The sequence below is a fragment of the Talaromyces stipitatus genome, genomic scaffold (genome assembly GCF_000003125.1).
Source record: "Talaromyces stipitatus ATCC 10500 scf_1105507295487 genomic scaffold, whole genome shotgun sequence".
NCBI classification, from domain to species: Eukaryota; Fungi; Ascomycota; class Eurotiomycetes; order Eurotiales; family Trichocomaceae; genus Talaromyces; species Talaromyces stipitatus.
The window spans coordinates 1229017-1248570 of record NW_002990120.1 but is presented as its reverse complement, the minus strand read 5'-3'; the positions used below and the strand labels follow the sequence as shown (position 1 = coordinate 1248570).

The 19554-nt window shown below is 46.6% G+C and overlaps 10 protein-coding genes across 11 annotated transcripts, besides 1 other annotated feature; 4 read left to right on the top strand and 6 right to left on the bottom strand.

Annotated features, from left to right (window-relative positions):
- Positions 1–1252: 1252 nt before the first annotated feature.
- Positions 1253–3081, bottom strand: TSTA_056700 (carboxylesterase, putative; the record flags this gene model as incomplete). Its single annotated transcript, XM_002487236.1, has 6 exons — positions 1253–1849; positions 1912–2253; positions 2314–2504; positions 2556–2603; positions 2669–2838; positions 2897–3081. 6 exons carry the CDS (start codon positions 3079–3081, stop codon positions 1253–1255), a joined length of 1533 nt encoding a protein of 510 aa, XP_002487281.1.
- A 251-nt stretch (positions 3082–3332) lies between these two features.
- On the bottom strand, positions 3333–5240 carry TSTA_056690 (carboxylesterase, putative; the record flags this gene model as incomplete). Its single annotated transcript, XM_002487235.1, has 5 exons — positions 3333–4010; positions 4070–4434; positions 4499–4674; positions 4729–5007; positions 5068–5240. The coding sequence occupies 5 exons, from the start codon at positions 5238–5240 to the stop codon at positions 3372–3374; spliced, it is 1632 nt and encodes a 543-aa protein (XP_002487280.1). The 3' UTR covers positions 3333–3371.
- Positions 5241–5810: 570 nt separating this feature from the next.
- On the bottom strand, positions 5811–6762 carry TSTA_056680 (tetratricopeptide repeat protein 1 (TTC1), putative; the record flags this gene model as incomplete). The annotated part of the gene is made up of 3 exons (XM_002487234.1): positions 5811–5924; positions 5980–6591; positions 6649–6762. The coding sequence occupies 3 exons, from the start codon at positions 6760–6762 to the stop codon at positions 5811–5813; spliced, it is 840 nt and encodes a 279-aa protein (XP_002487279.1).
- A 729-nt stretch (positions 6763–7491) lies between these two features.
- Positions 7492–9033, top strand: TSTA_056670 (HAD superfamily hydrolase, putative). The gene is made up of 3 exons (XM_002487233.1): positions 7492–7732; positions 7791–7950; positions 8008–9033. Exons 1-3 carry the CDS (start codon positions 7719–7721, stop codon positions 8713–8715), a joined length of 882 nt encoding a protein of 293 aa, XP_002487278.1. The 5' UTR covers positions 7492–7718; the 3' UTR covers positions 8716–9033.
- A 71-nt stretch (positions 9034–9104) lies between these two features.
- On the bottom strand, positions 9105–11038 carry TSTA_056660 (the record flags this gene model as incomplete). 2 transcript variants are annotated; one of them, XM_002487231.1, is made up of 5 exons in its annotated part: positions 9105–9528; positions 9619–9780; positions 9837–10705; positions 10758–10820; positions 10875–11038. In XM_002487231.1, 4 exons carry the CDS (start codon positions 11036–11038, stop codon positions 9632–9634), a joined length of 1245 nt encoding a protein of 414 aa, XP_002487276.1. In that variant the 3' UTR covers positions 9105–9528; positions 9619–9631. The 2 variants fall into 2 exon arrangements, with proteins under 2 accessions (XP_002487276.1, XP_002487277.1); XM_002487232.1 differs by having other exon boundaries at positions 9623–9780.
- A 219-nt stretch (positions 11039–11257) lies between these two features.
- TSTA_056650 (nucleoporin NUP49/NSP49, putative) lies at positions 11258–13181 on the top strand. The gene is made up of 3 exons (XM_002487230.1): positions 11258–11464; positions 11681–12097; positions 12153–13181. The coding sequence occupies exons 1-3, from the start codon at positions 11391–11393 to the stop codon at positions 13090–13092; spliced, it is 1431 nt and encodes a 476-aa protein (XP_002487275.1). The 5' UTR covers positions 11258–11390; the 3' UTR covers positions 13093–13181.
- A 5-nt stretch (positions 13182–13186) lies between these two features.
- TSTA_056640 (uncharacterized protein) lies at positions 13187–15466 on the top strand (the record flags this gene model as incomplete). The annotated part of the gene is made up of 2 exons (XM_002487229.1): positions 13187–14096; positions 14159–15466. Exons 1-2 carry the CDS (start codon positions 13422–13424, stop codon positions 15464–15466), a joined length of 1983 nt encoding a protein of 660 aa, XP_002487274.1. The 5' UTR covers positions 13187–13421.
- A 482-nt stretch (positions 15467–15948) lies between these two features.
- Positions 15949–16630, bottom strand: TSTA_056630 (chaperonin, putative; the record flags this gene model as incomplete). The annotated part of the gene is made up of 4 exons (XM_002487228.1): positions 15949–16011; positions 16078–16299; positions 16327–16400; positions 16441–16630. 4 exons carry the CDS (start codon positions 16628–16630, stop codon positions 15949–15951), a joined length of 549 nt encoding a protein of 182 aa, XP_002487273.1.
- A 184-nt stretch (positions 16631–16814) lies between these two features.
- On the bottom strand, positions 16815–17912 carry TSTA_056620 (cleavage and polyadenylylation specificity factor subunit Fip1, putative; the record flags this gene model as incomplete). Its single annotated transcript, XM_002487227.1, has 3 exons — positions 16815–17607; positions 17664–17713; positions 17772–17912. The coding sequence occupies 3 exons, from the start codon at positions 17910–17912 to the stop codon at positions 16815–16817; spliced, it is 984 nt and encodes a 327-aa protein (XP_002487272.1).
- A 315-nt stretch (positions 17913–18227) lies between these two features.
- On the top strand, positions 18228–19446 carry TSTA_056610 (XAP5 domain protein; the record flags this gene model as incomplete). Its single annotated transcript, XM_002487226.1, has 3 exons — positions 18228–18463; positions 18519–19074; positions 19135–19446. 3 exons carry the CDS (start codon positions 18228–18230, stop codon positions 19444–19446), a joined length of 1104 nt encoding a protein of 367 aa, XP_002487271.1.
- Positions 19447–19499: 53 nt separating this feature from the next.
- Positions 19500–19524: a microsatellite.
- Positions 19525–19554: the final 30 nt, after the last annotated feature.

The following is a 19554-nucleotide window of genomic DNA, read 5'->3' as shown; positions in this document are numbered from 1 at the left end:
TTGGCTATCTATATCTGCGATTCAATCACTCGTCTAGCATCAGCAGCAAAGGAATTGGCAATAGATGCGATTTATGGAACTAACAATAAGGGAATAGATTTATTTGCTGTGCTGGCTGAACCTAATAGAACTAGTGTTCCATTAGCTTATTGTTTTATTGAAGTACTTCCCTCAGAAGATGGATCCAAGCATATGGATAAAGGAGCAACGACTCATGTCCTTAAATAATTTCTCAACCCATTGAAGTCATCTGGAATTGATCCAACATTTATGAGATGTGATAAGGATATGTTAGAGATAGCTGCTATCCAGCGGGTATGGCCAACTACGACAGTTCAACTGTGTTCCTGGTATGTAAAGCGTGCAATTCGAGTTAAACTCAAAGACTCGAACAAGACCAATACTCGAACTTACTACTTCCCAGGCGATGTCCAAAACATTACTCCAAACCTAGAAATATGCTGGGGTTCATTGCCTGTACGCCGATCTAATAGAATCCATTGGTATAGCAGGTGTTGGTGCGAGTTACAATCCATGAAATTTGATAAAAAAGGTTGCATTAAGACTTTAAGTATCTCCGAGAGAGACATAGCGCTAGAGATCTTTAGTCGTCACTATAACATGCATCCTCTGATGCCGAATCACAACGGCACATATCGTACCCAAGAAGATATTCATCGTAAATATACCACTGAGATGTATGCATGGTGCCGAGCTAGAAATTACTTCCGGTTATGGGCATACTTATAAGTCAGTTGATACAAACCTGGGAAGTGGAAGCTATGGGCTGAATCAGCAAATGCCAAAAAGATACCAGTCCTGAAGACAAGTCTTTGATGATGCGCTTGGCAGGATGATCATTCTGCACAAGATTGGACAGAGTTTGTGATGGTTGGTGTAAAGAATATGATTCGCAGCTAAACAAAAGTCAGCTTAGTCAAGATGCAACTTCACCCTATACCTTCATAAGAAGCTATCACTTGATATAGTGTGGTAGGAGAGAATGGTACAAAGGAGGTATTCCAAGGTTGATAAGGACACTTATGTACCAAATACCTGATTTGGTCTTGATGTTTGTAATTGATGTCACTATAATGCTACTGAAAGGGCCTGTAGCATTATAATAGTTGTACAGACATTTGGCTGCAGTAATGGAAAAGAAATCCAAATTTCACATGACAGGCCATTGACCAGAATACCGCAAAGTCCTATATGCGGAATAGGTTCTATGATCATTACTTTACCTAGGTCGTTAGTTGAGCAGACTAATCTTCCCAGCAGCCAACTTGTTTGCGATTCCCCCGTAAACCTGCGGTCCAACCTCCCTCAACAACCCCAGCACATGCACCCTTCTCCTCGCCGCAAGTTGTCTCTGATCAATCTCCTTACTCTCCCCATAAGGCCCAAAGGCAAACATCTTCTTTGTTGCGGATAACTCAGACCATGGCTCTTCCCTGCCGCTCACGAAACTGATCCATCTTTTCCGCATGTCTTCGCCCAATGCTTCCGCGGAGGGATTATGTGAGAAATCCATCGTACCGAACAGGAACAAGATATCAACGGCATGATGAGCTCGGGACGATGCTTGCCATGGATTGACTTCATCGAAGAGGTATCGATATACTTTTTTGTTATTGGCGATGAGTTTTTCCGAGACGAGTTCGGTGGGGAGAGTGAATTTTGTGTCATGAAGGAGGTCTAATGCTCCTAAAGTGCTGGATGTTGGACGATCGGTGGAGATGTGATATGCTTTGCGAATTTTGTCACCTAGTTCTGGGTTGGGCTCTGTGAATATGGATATTATGTCGGATGGGGAGAGAGTCTCGATGCCTCTGCGCCATATTACCGACTGTTCAGATGGAATCACATGTCAGCTTTACAATAGTTATGTAAAGGGGAGAAAAGATATACCTCAAATTCCGTCTCGCCAATCATCACCTCATCGACCCTTTCCGGCATATTCTCCCAATTCGCCAAAACATCTTCTTCCTGCATCCAGCAGCGAGATAGATTATTCTCTGTCAGCATCTGCTTAAACACTTTCTGGCTACATTCTCGCAACGATTTACCCTCCAGTTCCTGAACCCTGGATTCACAAATTTCCAATAAACCTTTTCCCAACTGAACGGGCATTGGTGGTGACAAGTATAGAGAACCGGACATGAGAATAGCGCGTTTGACTGGAGGGCCAGTTATGAGATGAGCGTGTACATAGACGGCACCAGCACTTTCTCCGCAAAGAGTAATATTCTCCTGTAAAATAACAGTCATGAGTGAATGATACAACCTGCGTTAGCCTTAGGGTGTACCTACAGGATCACCACCAAACCCCTGAATATATCGTCTAACCCAGTCGATTGCCAGCGCTTGATCCTTGAGAGATAGATTGACTTCTGCCGTACCTTTACCGTCTCCAAAACCAAAGATATTTAGTCGGTAATTCATAGCTACCATGATAATTGGCTTTCCGGCCTTGGCTGATTCGGCAACAATTCTTGTTGTATCTATTGGTATGAGCTTTTGTTTCCCACCACAGAGACAATTTATAGACATACCACAGATACCGGAAGCAGAAGAGCAAAACGTTACGGCCTGAGAGCCACCTATTCATGATATGAGCTTTCAACACATTCAGTCTAAGAGATAAGTAGATAGATGTAAAACTCACCATATATCCACACCAAAACCGGTAGCTTCTGATTATTCGTTATATCTGTCGGAACCGTGACGTCTAAATTCAAACATTCAAACTCATCTTCAACTTCTTCCTTGATCTCAAAGTCTTCGGGGATCCGTAATAAGTGACGAACATCGACGTCGACTTGCGGACATCTCGGACTATCAGGAGATTCAGCAATTCCCATTCGATCTGACATGGCTTGATGATGATACATACCCATACTGGGTAGCGTCAATTATGTTTCCACTCAATTCTTCACCCGAGATCGGTCGTGCTCTCTCGAATCGAGCGGAAATATGAGCGTACTTGATGCCCTTGAACTTGTTGACTTTGGTACCTGTATAGTCTACTGTTACGCCGTTGAATGTTGCATTCAATTGTGCATGATGCATGGTCGCCATTTTGATTATTTTGCTTTCTTGACACGTCCGAACGGCAAAAGAAAGCAAAGACGAGAACTATAGGGTAAATCTCCATTGACACGTATAAAGTTCATCCCGCATCATGTGGGACGGGTGGGGAGGGTGCTCCACACCCCGGAATTCCCCCTGACAGGCCGGTTACCCATGTAGGCAAGTCGACCCACCATCTGATTCAGCGCTTATTCTTTAATTACAGAGTTTTTCATATGCTTGCTGCAGATAGCATGACTCAATAGTAGCAGTGTATAATCAATATCAAACAGTGCTACCTACGGCGAGAAACTACTCAAAAAAGCAGGGAATACTCCCGCCAAAGCATCCAAGTGTACACCCTGCTCGCGAGCAAGCCTGGGAATCACGTCTCTTCTCTGACTCTCGCCGCCATATGCATCCTTTACAACTCGTCTCACCTGCTGCTTGTCACTTGGGCCGAAGATCCTCGCTCTGAAACCCTCACCAAGGTCCTTGCAGGGCTCCCATGGTGCCTGTCCAGCAACGAACCTGATGAGATCTTCAGCAAAAGCTCGTGCGACCTCTTGCTGCTGCGGCGTGAGGTAGTCATTATAATTCTGATAGAAATAGGCCAAGTCTAGAATGTGCGTTGCCCGGCCCTTTGAGGGACCTTCGAATGGGTTTTCCTCGTTGAAGTAATATACGTATGCATTGCCGTCTTCAGGCCACCCCGCTGCATATGCGAGGACCGGCGCATGAAACAATATATCATTCAAGAACTCGAGAATACGGTCGAATGCGTCCTTATCCGGCGTTGTTGAGGATATTCCGTACGAGTCCAATATTTGCGACGAGATTTCAGCTGGGTATGCGGAAAGGACACTGGTGAGAGCGCCTATAAAACGCGATGCAGCATTTTTGGCTTGAAACCCAAGAGTTTGGCCGAGTATACTAGACTATACGAGTTTTGTCAGTATACAACCCCATATTAGTCAGCTGAGGAACGGGGACAAACATCATGTTGAGCATCTCCTATAAGTATCTCTTTGCACCAACTCTTTCCAACGGGATAGCTAGCCGTAGATTTATCCGAGATTTGAGCAAAAGTTGGCGGATTGGGAATCAAGTCGCCGTCCACGGCGAAGCTAGGAGCGACACTGGGAGGAAGCTTCGCTACCAGCTCTGCAGCTGGTGATTCGATAATCGCCTTGACACGATCTTCTGGCGAGAGCTTATCGAGACCCCACGCTTTGATAGCCGTTTCGTAGTTTCTTTCATGTAATACATATGGCAGAGGGTACATGAGAATATTTGTCCCACTCATTGAGAGAGCGCGTTTGCATAAAGGGGTAGTGGAATGAAGGTGTTGTGTGGTTGAGCCTGGTAGGTTTGTCAGTCTTCCAAGGTTCACTCGCGTAAGGAGCAGTTTCGACTGGATAGTTACCTCCACCGGCACTCATTCCTGCAAGTGTGATATTATCTGGGTCTCCACCAAAGTCGCGAATGTGCCTATGCACCCATGCTATTGCAGTCCTTTGGTCGCGGAAACCATTGTTTGCTTTGTATCCTGCGGCACGAAGTTCTTCCGAAGTCATGAATCCAAATGCACCGAGACGATAGCTATACAATGTCAGTCCCTATATATCACTTATTTAATTCCGGATAAGAACATACTTTGGTCCCACAGCCAAAATAGGAACCCCCTTCTCAACCGACAACTTGATTACTCGAGTCCAGTCAAACTGTGGCCATGAGTTGGCTCCAATGTGCAGACCACCGCCATGTATGAACAACAAAACAGGGAGCTTTGAGGTAGAGGTCGTTCCCTCTGGCACGGCAATGTTCAGATTAAGACATTCTGTATCAGACTGCGGCAGTTCCTGTTTTGGTAATGCCTTTTGGACGAAACTTTGTTCAAGATCACATCCATTGACCGGGGACGCAGCCGTTGGCCTATCGAGAACTTGTCAATATTCTTCATCGATCGCGGGTCGGGAAATACGACTCACTCACCCGTATTTTGTTGCATCTAAAATACCGTTATTAGGTGACCTAGAGGTAATGAGCTCTGCATCTGCGAGCCTATTCCTCAGAGAAGCATATTTGATGCCGCGATAATGCGTGACGCCATCAATATTTTTGCCTTGGACTTGGCCGAGATATGTCGTTTGTAGTAGGGCAGTCATGCTTGTTTGCACTTTCTTGCTGGTATACACTATAGGCGAGAATCAGATCCAGAGCAATGAAGAAACGGAGAAGAAGCTATATTTCACCGAAGATTGAGGGACCAGAGTGAGCTCGGGTAGTGAGGTCGGTAATTCCCACGCGGGGAAAGGGGGTTTCTCCGCACTCCATAGGCTTAGAGTACCTAGGCACTTCCCGGTACGTATGATGCTCTACTACATAGGTATATATTCCGAGTTTTAGTCTAGGATCTGACTTGGAATGCCAATCGGCTGTGTTGCTCCCGCTCCCTTGGTTACCGGATCCTGTGACGGATAATCGTTACCCCTGACCGGCAAGATACCCTCCGCATTCCCATGCAAAGCCATGACATAGTCCGAGTGCGGTCGTTCCTACATGCAGTTGAGTGCACATGGCCCCTCAGCGTCTTCGCGCATGAGGATGAACAGAAGTCCCGGGTGTGTCCATAGCTGAAGAGGAATACGCCCGGTGGATAAGCCAATCCCACCTGTCAAGCTGTTACAAGTCCCAAAGAAATGGTAATATCAGCTTAGAGCTATCTCGCGATGTTACTATGATTGACCCCCTTGCTGAAACTGCATGCTATATCCTCCCGTGTGCTCATCCTTGACAAATTTGAAGTTGTCTGTTGATAGTCCAAAGGGCTTCAGAAGGCCATTTCCTAACTATTTGAAGTCAGCATCCACTCAGTTCATCTGGAGAAACGCTGTGAACACTCACGTCTTTCAATTTCCCCATCATTTCTCCCATTTCCTTTTCTCTCGCAGCTTGAACCCTAGGCGGTAATTCTTGTAATCTTCGTTGTACAACTTTTTGATCTTGCGGGGGCAGATTATCCATTCTTGCCAGTTCCTTATAGTCTTCTTCCGCGCCCTGCAAATTAGCCCAACCACCCAGTTCTGTCCTTGCGCGAGCCCGTCTCATCAATGCCTTGGCGCGGATCCTTTTGATATCATTCCGACGCTTATCATTTTGTTGAAGACGCTCGAGCTGCTTCGCCTCGTCTTCTTCATCGTCCGGAAGCTCGATTACAGCGTTTGCTCCCTCGTCTGAAGCTTTGGTACTGTCGTCTTTGTCGGCTGGTATGGACTCCGGCAGGCATCTATCCAGATTTTTGATGCTTGCAGTCGCTGAGTCAACAGCCGCTTTCCAGTCTTCCAGTTTCAGGTAACAAGCTGAAATATTGCTCTTCAACACCGCAATCTCGTAATCGAGGTAATTCGGACAAGAGGCAAGTGCGCGATCGTACGTGGAGATGGCATCTGAATAGGCGGCAGCAACAAACTGTTTGTTTGCCTCGACTTTGCAGTTGTTCGATTCCTCTAATAGTCTCTGTTCGTAGTATTAGCTCGGCCGTGCTTTAAGGGCGAGGGCGCGCAGCGCACGTACAGCTTCTTCGTCTGCGGGGAAACGGGCATCGTGGAATTCGTCGTCCGAGTCGGCATCATTTGTCTCATTCGAGGCACTTTTCTGATCCGGTCTATCAAAATCTGGTTGCGCCATTTCACGTGTCTAGTTCAGTGATGTGCTGATCGCTGACCTGTGTTCCGGCAAGTATTAGTCCTGACTGTGTAGACAACCGGCTGGCTCTCGGTTCTTCTGCTCCGGAAAATGTCAGATCACGTACTGGCATCATACAAATGCACACTTTTAATTTCGAGCGTTATATTGTTCTTCAAAAGGTATGAAGGTTGATTGATGAATAGATGTAAGTGTCAAAAGGAAGCTTAGAAAAAAATGTACGATTGCCTTGGAAGCTGTACTGTAATATACGGTACGGTATTATGTATTTCAGCCGTATTCCATTCCCCGCACAGAGTCTAAATTCATGTCACACAGTCTCAAGGTACCTTTCATGCAGAGAATACTTCGACGTGTATATATATAGAAAGAAGCAAGAATATCTTGAATCTTTTGACTTCGAACATAGGTAGATGGTGGCTGCAGAGCTACTTGATTCGATAGTAATTCAACCAATTGAAATGCATGTACGAATGCTCGAAACCTCGACATCAAATGTAAACATCATTAACAGAAGTCTCAAAAGAAATGATCCAAGCAAGCAGTATACAAGCCCTAATCAGGGGCTCCATCCACCATCAGTATCCAAGTTCAAATGAAGAGGCCAGGTAACAGTTATAGAATGTTTCCAGCCAATCAGAGTCCTCCGTGAACGACAAAAAAATAAAGAAACCAACGGACTTTGTCCTCAAGTCCTGCACCGACTCTGTGATACCTGCAGAAATCTTTGTCTACATCTCCCAGGGAACGGCTCTGTGTCATCTTCATGTGCTAGAAGGTATAAGAAGACGAATTATTGGTATAAAAAGTGGTTGAATTTCCAGGTCCACATCTTGTTCTACGACATCAGCAATCATCAATTCCGCCTCTTCACTTCGACATCCCCAATAGGACTGTAAAATTGTCTCTCACCTGGCTCCTTAATTCAAGGAATCACAATGCCATCAACCGAGTACGTGTCCAGGTCCTTTTCTTTCTATGTGGTATGACAGAAGCTAACTGCGATCAAGATTACCCCGCATCAGGGCCTGTCTTTTTGACATGGACGGTCTCCTGTTAAACACAGAAGATATCTACACGACCATCACAAATTCTGTTCTACAAGAATATGGGAAGCCTAACATGCCATGGTCTCTTAAGGCCCAGCTACAAGGTCGGCCTGCTCCTGAGGTACGACTTACGCCACCAAACCCCCGAATAACCACTAGTTAACAGACATACATACAGGCGACGAAAATCTTCCATGATTGGGCACATTTACCAATTTCACGAGACGAATATGCAGCCAAAATAGCAGAAAAGCAACAAAAGCTCTTTCCCGAGGCTGCACCATTACCCGGTGTTGTGAAATTGCTTAATGATCTTCATGCCACAAGCAACACCTCTCAACCTGTGTATATTGCCTTGGCGACATCGTCTCACAAACGAAATTATGAACTCAAAACCGGCCACTTACAGGATCTTTTCTCTCTATTCCCCAAATCTAGGCAGGTCTTAGGTGATGATCCACGTATTGGCAAAGGGCGCGGAAAGCCATTGCCGGATATTTACCTGCTTGCTCTGGAGACTATCAACCAGGAGCTGTGCGAGAAGGAAGAAGAGCCTATCAAACCCGAAGAATGTCTGGTCTTTGAGGATGCCGTACCCGGTGTCGAGGCTGGTCGTCGTGCAGGAATGCAGGTTGTTTGGTGTCCGCATCCGAATGTTCTGGATGTGTATAAGGGTCGAGAGGAGGAGGTTCTCGCGGGTCTTACTGGAGAACACAAGGAGGAAGAAAAGACCGATGCTGAGAAGGAAGCGGATGAATTGCAGGGCGAGCGCTTGGCTCAGACTAATAATTCGGGTACGCCGGGGAAGCTGAATGATGGGTTTGCTCGTATATTTTCTACGCTGGAGAATTTCCCGTATGGGGAGTATGGAATTGTGATTCCATAGAGTTTGAAGAAAAGTTTGTGATTTATACATCGGCATTCTGCTAGATAGATGAGAATGTTCATATAGACAGAATAGACATATCAATAGGTCATCCAGAGCCCCGGATGTAGCTACACAAAAATCAACAGAGCTCACATATGGCTATCTAATCATATGTGATAGCCTGCCCCTGATGGTCTTCATATCTCCTCCAGCTAAGGAAAGAGAATACCAACTCTCTGCTCTACATGACGATTCATACTCCATATCTTTCCCCCTTCACTTGTTGCTGGGCCTCTGAAGAGTTACTCCTAGTGGCTACCTTGAGAGGGGCTGGGAGTATCTTTCACTCAAAAAGATGTAGGTAGGCGTAACGAGTCAACGCTTAGGAAGATTTCACGACGGGTTCATTGTTGATGTCTTAGCAATATGGTATCGGACTCACTACCTGGGTACGCTTATTCAAATGTCATGGTGATGTCTGGAAATCCATAACTGAAGCAAGCCTGCAGAACCTTGATCCACTGATTTTCAAGTTAGTGCAGACCTGAATCGGCAGCAAGACTGAATATAATGGATCCATTGGACGGCCAAAAGTAGAGAGGCTTAGTTTCTATAAGCTTTGAAGAAAGCTTATCAGATAACTTAGCCCTATCTCAGGGACGATCGGAGTACGAAAGCTTGGCCTGGCCGCATCCAAGCAATTATTGAGATGTAATGGCCTACACGAGGCCAAAAGTTCCGCTCGGATATTGCCATTGCCAGTCGCTGAGGCAAAGGAGCCTGTGGTCCCGCTTTCAAAGTATTAAAATGCATAGCTATCGTCATTGTCGACTGAGAGCGTAAGATGTCAGCAAGATGCTAGCCTGATATCATATTGATCAAATTCTCAATCATGTCACATCGCAGATTCGCGTTACTGACTTACAGATCCGCGTCAAAGTGCCCAAATTTTCAAACTATCATCATTCCTCGTTTGAATCGGTTGCTGGACTCCATCGTCATCGTAATCTGGGAATCGTTTTTGTCCCGAGCACGTTGCTAATACACTGCCACCTGGATGAAACACCGAGCTAGTTATGGGATCTATGCATTGGCATTAGTATAGTTCAGATTGGTCAGCTGTGATGTTGTCTACTCACCATCATGAATCTTGGATGAGAAGTTTGGCTCGTGCCCGCCAACCGTGGTATGAGGGTTCTTCCACATCCTCACTATACCGTCTGTTCCGCCCGCCCATAGTTCATGCGAGCCGTCATCATCTACGGCAATAACCTCTACTTTCATCCGCTGGTTGCTAATCGCTTCTCGCCCCTCAAGCCATCCCAGCAGTTGACCAGTGACCCGTATATCGTAGACCAACATGCCTGTACTTTTGCGCTCAACCACATACAAATATCTGCCACAAGGACTCCATAACAGCTGCGTAATCCCTGTACCTCCTATGTTTCTATCAGCTTGCGACTTGGCAATACTAAATGTCCCAATGAGTTCGCCACTTCCTCTAGAGCCATATAAAGCAATGTTTCTAGTGAAGGTACCAGCAGCTAGTATTCCATCTTGGGCAGGATTCATGGCAAGTGTGGAAATGATTCCCTTCATCCCGACACCGCCACCGACGATTTGCTTCCGCTTGCTTGGGATTGTCGGCAACCGAGTAATTGGGCCCTCATTTCCGGTGCGAGAAACGTCGAAAATGCATATCAGAGAATCTGATCCTGTAATGAATTGAGTGCCTCCGAGATGTGCGGGATATATAATCGAATGGGGTGCAATGAAGGCCTCGGTTGACGGATTTATCAGAGAGTATGTGCCCAGTCTTTGAGGTGCTAATGCTGATGAGAGTCTTATAGGGTGATCTCGAACTGAGGATAGAATTAGCGTAGTTGAAGGGTCCTGGAGATTGAAAAACGGATATATTGCAGTCGCGTATACTGGTTCCATAGAAGGAAGTGTTGAATATGGCTTCAAGTCCAGGGGATATTCTCTATCCTCGAGGAGATCTGGCGGCCTTTTATGAATTAGCAACAATCGTAATAAATCATCATGGGAGAGCGTCGTACAGGATGAATGTTCTAATATGATTATCCGCAGATGTAGTTATTACTGATGTCCCGTCCGGTGTCCTAGGGATCTGTCAGCGTGAACCTCTTGGTAAATCAATGCAATGTGCCGCCCACCATTCTGCGCTCTTGAAATAATTCGAGTCTATTGTTTGCAAGTCGCCTTTAAGATCACCTTTCGCTATTGAAGGCTCGGATATATCCGAAGCATTGCAGACAGCCACACATGACAGGTTCAACCCGGAACCGTGATCGTCGACATCCCCAGTATTCGCGCCCATCAAGACCGAGGCTGCAGACGCTGCAATACGACTCGATGGGCAAAATTGTAGCAGCTGTTCGATGACAGAGTCTAGGGACTTAAGCTCAGAAATCCACGTTAATATAGTCTAGTTTGTAAATTCGTCAATGATGATTTATATCGTTGTATAGGAGCCTAAACCTCTTTGGGAATAGTGCGTTGCGGCATTCTTTGAGCTCTCTTTCTTCCGACAGCTCGCGCGAACACGAATTCAAGAAGACAGAGCTGTAAGTTGCAGCAATCAAAGCAAGGGGCCGAGTCTGAGAGTCCCGCAGCGCGTGCTGTTTTATTCCTTTTCTCTTCAAAGATACCCTATTCCGCTCGATTTCGCGATGTTCTCTGCAAAAACTTCTGCGCCAGCCACTGGTGGGCTATCTATCAACACATCCACAGCTAATTCCTTATTGTGAGTGTTTGAGTCCCTGCTTTCTTCTACTATTTTATGTTCGCTTTTGGATACTTCTTGTTTTCTCGTCATTCATCCCGATACCACGGTTTTGCTGTCCAAAGTCTACTGTTCATTGTTCTTCCAAGCGTTCATGTATCTTCTAGTTTACAGAAGACACATCACATTTGCAAAGTGGTATGAGTCAACTGAGAATCCTCCACTAACATTTTATAGCTCTAACACATCAACGTCTACAACACAACCTGCCACAGCGGGCTTGTTCGGAAACCAACAGAAGCCCACCGGAAGCCTTTTTGGAAACGCAGGGAGCACACAGACAACTGGGGGAGGATTGTTCGGTGGACAAGGTGCGAACACGTCGAGTAGCACACAGCAGGGCGGCATGGCAAGTGGAGGTTTATTCGGAAATACAGCAAAGCCTGCAACTCCCAGCTCTGGGTTGTTTGGCAATACGAACACACAGCAGACAGGGACTACTGGTGGAGGGCTCTTTGGGAATACCGCCAACACCCAGCAGCAGAATACGGCAGGTGGTAGCAGTCTATTCGGTGGAAATCAGGGAACCAACACTCAAACTCAAACAAAGTCGCTTTTTGGGACAACTCCGTCTACCACTGGAACGGGTCTTTTGTAAGTATAAAGCAGCGAGCACCATTCATGATCTATGATTTTCTGACTTGGGCAGTGGTAATACTCAAAATGCAACCCAGCAACAGCAAAAACCGACGCTATCTATCTTTGGAGCGCAGAATACAACCACCCAACAGCCACAGGCAGCAGCTGCTCAAGGGACGGTCGTGCAAGGTGTCAGAATAGATGCTAGCAATCTTCTGCCAACCACAAAATTCGAGAGCTGTGCGGATGAGATTAAAAGAACCATAGAACAAATCGACACATATATTCTGACTCAGATTAAAACATGCAACGAAGTCGCCGATATTATACCTACAGTCGCGAGTCAAGGTTCTACGGTCCCGAACGATGTTGAATTTGTGTCAGGGAAGCTCGAAACTATCCAACTAGCCTTGGAGAACGATGCTCGTGATATTGATGCAGTTCGCAACATGGTAGCACGAAATGCAGCAGAGGCTCAAGTAGCATTCCGTGCGATTGACAATCTCAAACTGCCATTGCAATATCAATCTACAGGCGGAGGCTGGTGGTCTGTCTCCGAGCAACAGCTATCTGAGCGCCAGACATTGCGATCCTCTATCCGCAATCGCAAGAGCACCCTCGCGCTACCTGACGGCGTTGAAGGTGATCCATCTACCGCTGATTCGATTAATGGCATACCCACAAACCTGGTCGAGTACTTCTCGCACCGGTCAGATGAAATGTCCACAGTTCTCGACAATTACAGGAAGAATCTTAAAGAAATTGAAGACCATCTTCACGGTGTAGAAGGGTCACTCAACAGGCAAATTAACGAGTTTCTTTCTTCGCGCAATCGTGACGACGGTGCTCCAGGTGGAGGCGCTAAGAACCAATTGGCAGACCTCGCTGCTGCTCTGGGAGATGTTGAAGCTGGTATTTTGGGTGTCGCGAGCAGGTTGGGTGGTGTGAAGGAGGAAGTGCAGGAATTGATTCTTGGGCCCCCGACTCTTGGAATGGGTCGACTTGGATAGTTGAATAATGAATGATTGTACATTATGTGATGAAAATATGTATGAAACCTGCTTACTACCCCTAAATAAGAAGCGCGTACGATTTCTCGGTCAGCGTACTCGTTTTCCACACCGTCTTCCCGTTTTTTCCAATAACAATGATCCGACAAGCTCTATACTTTTGATGTTGGCTGCTATTTCCTCTTAGGGCAGATCATCGCCCGTCTTGCACTCCTTCTCCGTCGTTCTCAACAACCGTCACTTTTCATCTAATTCCCTTCCCAAAACCTCAAATTCAGTTTCCCCCATGGGATCTTGAGAGGTCCTCATATTTTTCAAACAATGCAGCTATGGATGGCCTCGAGGAAACCTCTGTGCTTGAATACGCACGAACACATGGTATCGCGAAAGACCATCAACAGCTTGATCCTATGCAACTCTTTGACCAGGTTCGCGACTCTGAATGTGCACAACGCAACCCTCCGATGGGCTCGACATCACAGTTTCTCGATTTTGAGAATCCGAAATTCTCAAGTTACACAACAACTATTGAGACGAGAAACGAGAAAATGGTTCTTGACAAAGACGGAGCTAGATTCTTATCGTCCGTCTTACGAGAGGTAATATCACTACAGGCCACTCCTGATCACAATTTCGAAGAACCGATCTCTTTCGAATGCCCTAAATATCAGAATCAAGACGATCTGAAGATAGACGGCCCACTGCTCTCCATCGAAAAGGAAAGTAGGCTGCATGCATCAACCAAAATGACCGACCCCGTCGAACTATTGAACGAGATAGTCCCAGACCTGGCGGATCGAGAGAGAGCTAGTATTGATGAAGGACTTGAGTTTCCCGAGTACTTCTGGGAACTGCCGAGCATGTTTGATAGAGACCCAAGCACCGAAAAGCTTGACGCTTCCAAGGACACTGTGCGCGTTTTACAGGATGTCATGGGGTATTTTGATGAGGAGAAGCATAGGAAGGGCGTAGAGGCGTTGATTACCAGCACTATCTTGGAAGTAGTGAGTGAATACTCCTTAAGACAACCCAGCTGTGGGATGGACCATATTCTCACATTATCTAGGCCCCTATTACCCATACACCTACACCACTTTATATCGAAAGTGAAGAGCAGCATGAGTGCAATGATATATCAGCACCCCGTCACAGTAGTGACAGTGACAGTGACACTTTTAGTGCCAACGAACTGGTGACTGAAGACGCTATCACCAATCAACAGACAACATCTCTGCCGATAGACGAAGCGACAGAGGACTCGGAGAGACACCTAGGATCAAAAAGCAAACTTCCCTCTGTCGCCGATTCCGTAACCTCATTTTCCGGGTCTCTAGGTACACTATCAGCATTCATGCAGACGAGATGTCACAAAAATAAACGTCGAAAGCTTGACAATGAAAGTCGATATTTCAACAGCACATCCAAGGATAGGACAGAAACTAGCCCAGACAAACTTGACACTCTTGAAAAGCCTACCGAACATACCAAAGTGCCATCCTCGCCTGTTGCCTCGCATGAAGTTCACGACCTCAACCTGTACCCAAAGAACTTGACGGAAAAATGCAGTGTGCCGCTCACTCTGATAATGTCTACACGTTTACTGCGCTCTGACAGCACTCTTGTTCGGTCTCTGGAAGGCATATCGTCTTCCCAGTCTTTACGGCTTGTCTTCCGTGACTACAAAGAAGCACAGAGTAGTCAGTCGCATGTCATCAGTGAAGCGGATTTAATAGTCTCTCCTACTACTGGAATCATTCTTGCGAACTCCTATGAAACAGCGCAGAAATATCTACCTGGGCAGGGACGTCCGGGTATAGAATCTCCGTTGAAAGCGAGGATTATTCAAACTGCTCCGCGGTATGAAACACTCTATGTGTTCGTTCGGTCCCCTATTCGAATGGACATAAAGACTCTAGAATCCATAAGAGACTTGACGAGCTATTGCGTCTCACTGAATCATGCGTGCAATATCAAGGTGCTGATCATTACCACAGACCATGTGCTTCAGTGGATATTGGCAATAGCAACGAAACATACAACCGACATGATGCTGCTCACTTCTCCTTTGAAGGCGGCGACAGCTGTCGCGCAGCAGTTTCATGATGACCAGACACAGTGGGAGGCGTTCCTTCAAAATGCAGGTTTCAACCCTTTCGCTGCTCAAAGCGTTCTCGCTTTACTCAGGACAAGCTCAACGGATCCCAGATACCCAGCCAATTCCAACCAGGCGAGTGCCTTATTTAGATTTGTTAAGATGCCCTGCCAAGCAAGGAGGGACATGTTCCAGGAGATTTTAGGGTACAGAGTACTCTCCAGAGTAGAAAAAGTGATCGACATGGACTGGCAAGTCGATTGGGCTGCAGATTTGGCGTGAATTGGGGGTATATGAAACATGCTCCATATATGAAGATAGGTAGTATATTCAGAGAGGAGATTCTAAGGTCTGAAGGCTATCAACAAGCCATATTGGAGCTCTCCCCAAGAGATGGAGCACATGTATTGATTAGATCAAAATGGAGCAAAGACAAATATGCAAGATTTCGCTGGAAACAACAACACACGTCACGCATGCACATGGTCAGAATAACAGAATCCTTTCCCAGTGTAGAATGTGTACTGAAAAGTAAATTTCTCTTTTTTCCTTCCTGAAAGAAACGCCTTCCCCCCGGTGGTTTTTGTTTCTTCGGGCGTGATAATACAAGTTTCGATATAGTACATTGTGCGAAAAGAAGAGGTATGATCAGAGTAGCTTATGGAGTGGATTGGTAATCCCTCTACTCCCTAATTTTGGCAAGGATCCTAAACCGGATTGTCAGTATGTTTTATCCCGTGATCCTTTCAATGTATAGTTGAAACTTACTCAGAGTCCCTGAAGAGAGTATACTCTTCGTCACCAACCTTAACGGGGCTTCCGCCAAACTATTCGGAGCCCAATCAGTCCACAACTCGTCTCAAACAGCCAAAGGATGTCAAAGGAGAGCATACCTGAGGAATCAAAACCTTATCGCCACTGGCAACGCTCATAGGGATCTTATTTCCATTTCGGTCAAGGGCACCAGGACCAACAGCAAGGACGGTGGCCTGGTTGATGTCCTTGACGGTGCTTTCGGGAAGGAAGATACCACTGGCGGTCTTGGCTTCGGGCTTGATGCGCTGGACGAGGACGCGGTCCAGGAGGGGGACGAGGTTCTTGATGTTGCGGAGAGCCTATTTGCAAGAAGTTAGTGAACTGACAAGGTTGGCGTATGAATGGATGATTTGAATGGATGGAGCTTCAATCCGGGGAGGTTCGAGAGCTTTGCGCGGAGCTGTGGAATGCTGGGATTGAGATCATGGGGCATGACATACCATTGCGATAGTGGATATTCTGGGTGATTGCTAATAGATTGCAAGACAGAGACGTAAAATTGTGAAGCTGGGATAAAAGGAAGTGAATTGAGAGATCAAGAAGAATGAATGGATGATTCCGAGCGAGAAATTTCCAGAATGCCAAGACTTGCCTTTCTCCGGCCAGACGGTAAGGCGCCAAGGCATCCATCCCATCTCCACGGAAACTAAAGCCGAGGCTTGCCGATGTTTCTGTCTTCTTCAGTTGACTTAATACTCTTTACTTCTATAAAATTGGGTATATTCCATATTGCGCAAAGCGACTATCAAGGTAATATCAACGCCATACCGTCCGACCTGAAGTGTTATTGAAATCAATATAGATACATATCTCGTCACCACCTTCGACCTCCACCCCGTCCGCGTCCTCCACCATAGCCTCCTTGTTGATTATAACCTCCGTAACCCATTTGCTGTTGATTGCCTTGTGCAGGGTATCCCTGATTCTGCTGCCCACCTCCCGGCTGTCCGCCTCCCATCATGGCCTGCATATGTTGCATGAAATTCATTGGATCCATTGCGGACGGATCAAGACCTTGAGCCATCATATTCGCAAGCATTCCCTGCATCATATCTGGTGACATATCTGGCATCCCGGGCATCGCAGGCATACCCGGCATGCCTGCAGCAGCAGGAGCAGCTTGAGCTGGCGGCGCTGGCGTGGGAGTAGGTGCGCCTGGCATTCCGGGCATGCCTCCCATCGACATGAAAGCCTGCATTTCATCCAGTTGTTTCGTCTGATCTGCCACTTCATTGCGCAATTGCTGCTGTTTAAGGCAGTAGCTCGCCCACGTAAACTCGTCAAATCCGTAATTGAAGAAATCCGTAATATCTGACCCGGGACGTCTCCATGGCTTGTCATCTTCTGTAGGGAAATCGGCATCAAGATCTGTTGAAGTTATGGGTTTCCCTGTGGTGGGATGTATCGGATTCGCGTCCACGTCAATGGTTGATGTGTGTATGGCTGGATATTCTGTACCAGGCTTCAAAGTCGCTACCGGTCTGCCTTGGATAGGCGCAGGTGTGGCACTCTCAGCTTTTACAGGAACCGTCGGTGTCGATGGCTTGATATCGACTGAGGCTGATCGTTGATTTTCCCCGATTAATGCGGCATGTCGTGGGTGTGCACTTTCACGAAGGAATTAGCGAACTCATCAAGGAATTGCGCGTATTAGTAGACTCACAGATTCGACCCTGCATCTGTAGGAGCTTCTGTGATAATATTGAAATCGTCCTAATCGACAGTGAGCTTCTTGACGCGCGAATGATTGCTGTGAGAGGCTGTTATTTACATCATCGTCCTCTTCCTCTTCTTCGTAATCGTAAGAGTCACCAGGCTTCGTATCTTCTGTTGTCTGATTATAGTTGTTGTGCTCCTGTTGAGGTGGGAAGGAGTCCGCTGGGTCGTAGAGATCATCATCGTCTTCCTCCATGTTGGGGTAGTCGTATGTACGAAAGGTGTAAACGTTGCTTGTTGGAGCAATTTGGTCCAGGCGAGCTAGCGGAAGCGGAAGCTTTGAGCACTTAAATTTTGCCCCAGATCTTAGCGTCGATAAGCTTCTAACCCAACTCAGATACAAATCAGTGGATTATTATTGTTGACATTTCAAGTTCGGACACTTATTGTCTGGCAGACTGATTCCTCAAATTACTCGTCTATCCCTTTGTAGTCGCGTGGCTGCATGACGTCCTTCAAATCGCGGAGCGCATCGGCCTGACATTCTTCACTTGAAGTATTTTTCAAGAACATGTCCGATCCACCGAGTCGCACTTCGACTCCTCGCTCGTTCACAAATCAATCAGCTTCGGCGGAGGACTTACTTAAGTCTCAAACAGTCGGTCTAGTCCATCTTTCGGAGTTTCGCAAACGGCGAGCAGAGGTCCTTGAACAGAAGGAGCGTGAGGCGCATGATAAGTCGTTAGGACGATTCACATCCAGTACTTCGAGGACAGGGACGCCATCGCAAGGCGATGTGGCAGACGGGTGAGTATATCATCAGTTTTAAGTCGTAGGAATATCGCTAATGGCCCAAGAACAGTGCGTTGACACCCGGTTCCGTTTCCTCGGACGGTCGACCAAAGAAGAAGAAAAAGGCACTCGCGAGAAGTAAATTATCTTTCGGAGATGATGATGATACAAATGATACTGGAGACGACTCCGGTGCAGCGACACCCCAGCCTACATCCAAGAAGCGACCAGAAGCAAGTCCCGCTATACCAGCGCGCAAGATCACCGCAAACCCCAATGCTCCTCCCCCGCCGAAAACACTCACGAAAGCTGCACTAGAAGCTGAGGCTCAGGCGCGGGATGCACTGCGTAAAGAGTTTTTGGCGATGCAAGAGAAGATCAAAGCTACAGAGATCATAATACCATTTGTCTTCTACGATGGTACAAACATTCCTGCCGGGCAGGTGAAAGTTAAGAAAGGAGATCCCGTCTGGCTGTTCCTTGACCGATGTCGAAAAGTTGGCGCCGAGCTGGGTGTGGGAGGTGCTCAAAAGAGCAGTCGTGCGAAACGTGATCACCGTCGAGAATGGGCTAGAGTCGGTGTTGACGATCTCATGCTTGTGCGAGGGGATATCATTGTACCTCACGTGAGTCTTTTCTCCCTAAGTTACCGCTGATACCTGAATGTAATACTGACTCGGTCATAGCATTACGAGTTCTATTACTTTATTGCGAACAAAGTACCTAGTTTTGGCAAGGCCGGGGGTTTGTTGTTCGATTTCTCAGCCAATGTACCTCCCGTGAAAGACGACGGACCAAACTCACAACCAACTGATGAGGAGTTAGAAGGCGCCGACGCGGATCCAACATTGACGAAGGTGGTTGACCGACGATGGTATGAGAAAAATAAACACATATTTCCAGCCAGTCTTTGGCGTGAGTACGAGCCTGGCGCGGAGTTCTTGGAAAAGATGAAATCAGCCAGGAGAGATGCTTCGGGCAACGCGTTCTTTTTTTGATTTTGCATGAGGGTGTCTGGCGCAGGCTGGTCGTGACTGTGGAAATAAGTCGAATGTATATATATATATATATATATAATAGTCTTTTGAATCACCATACACAAGGGC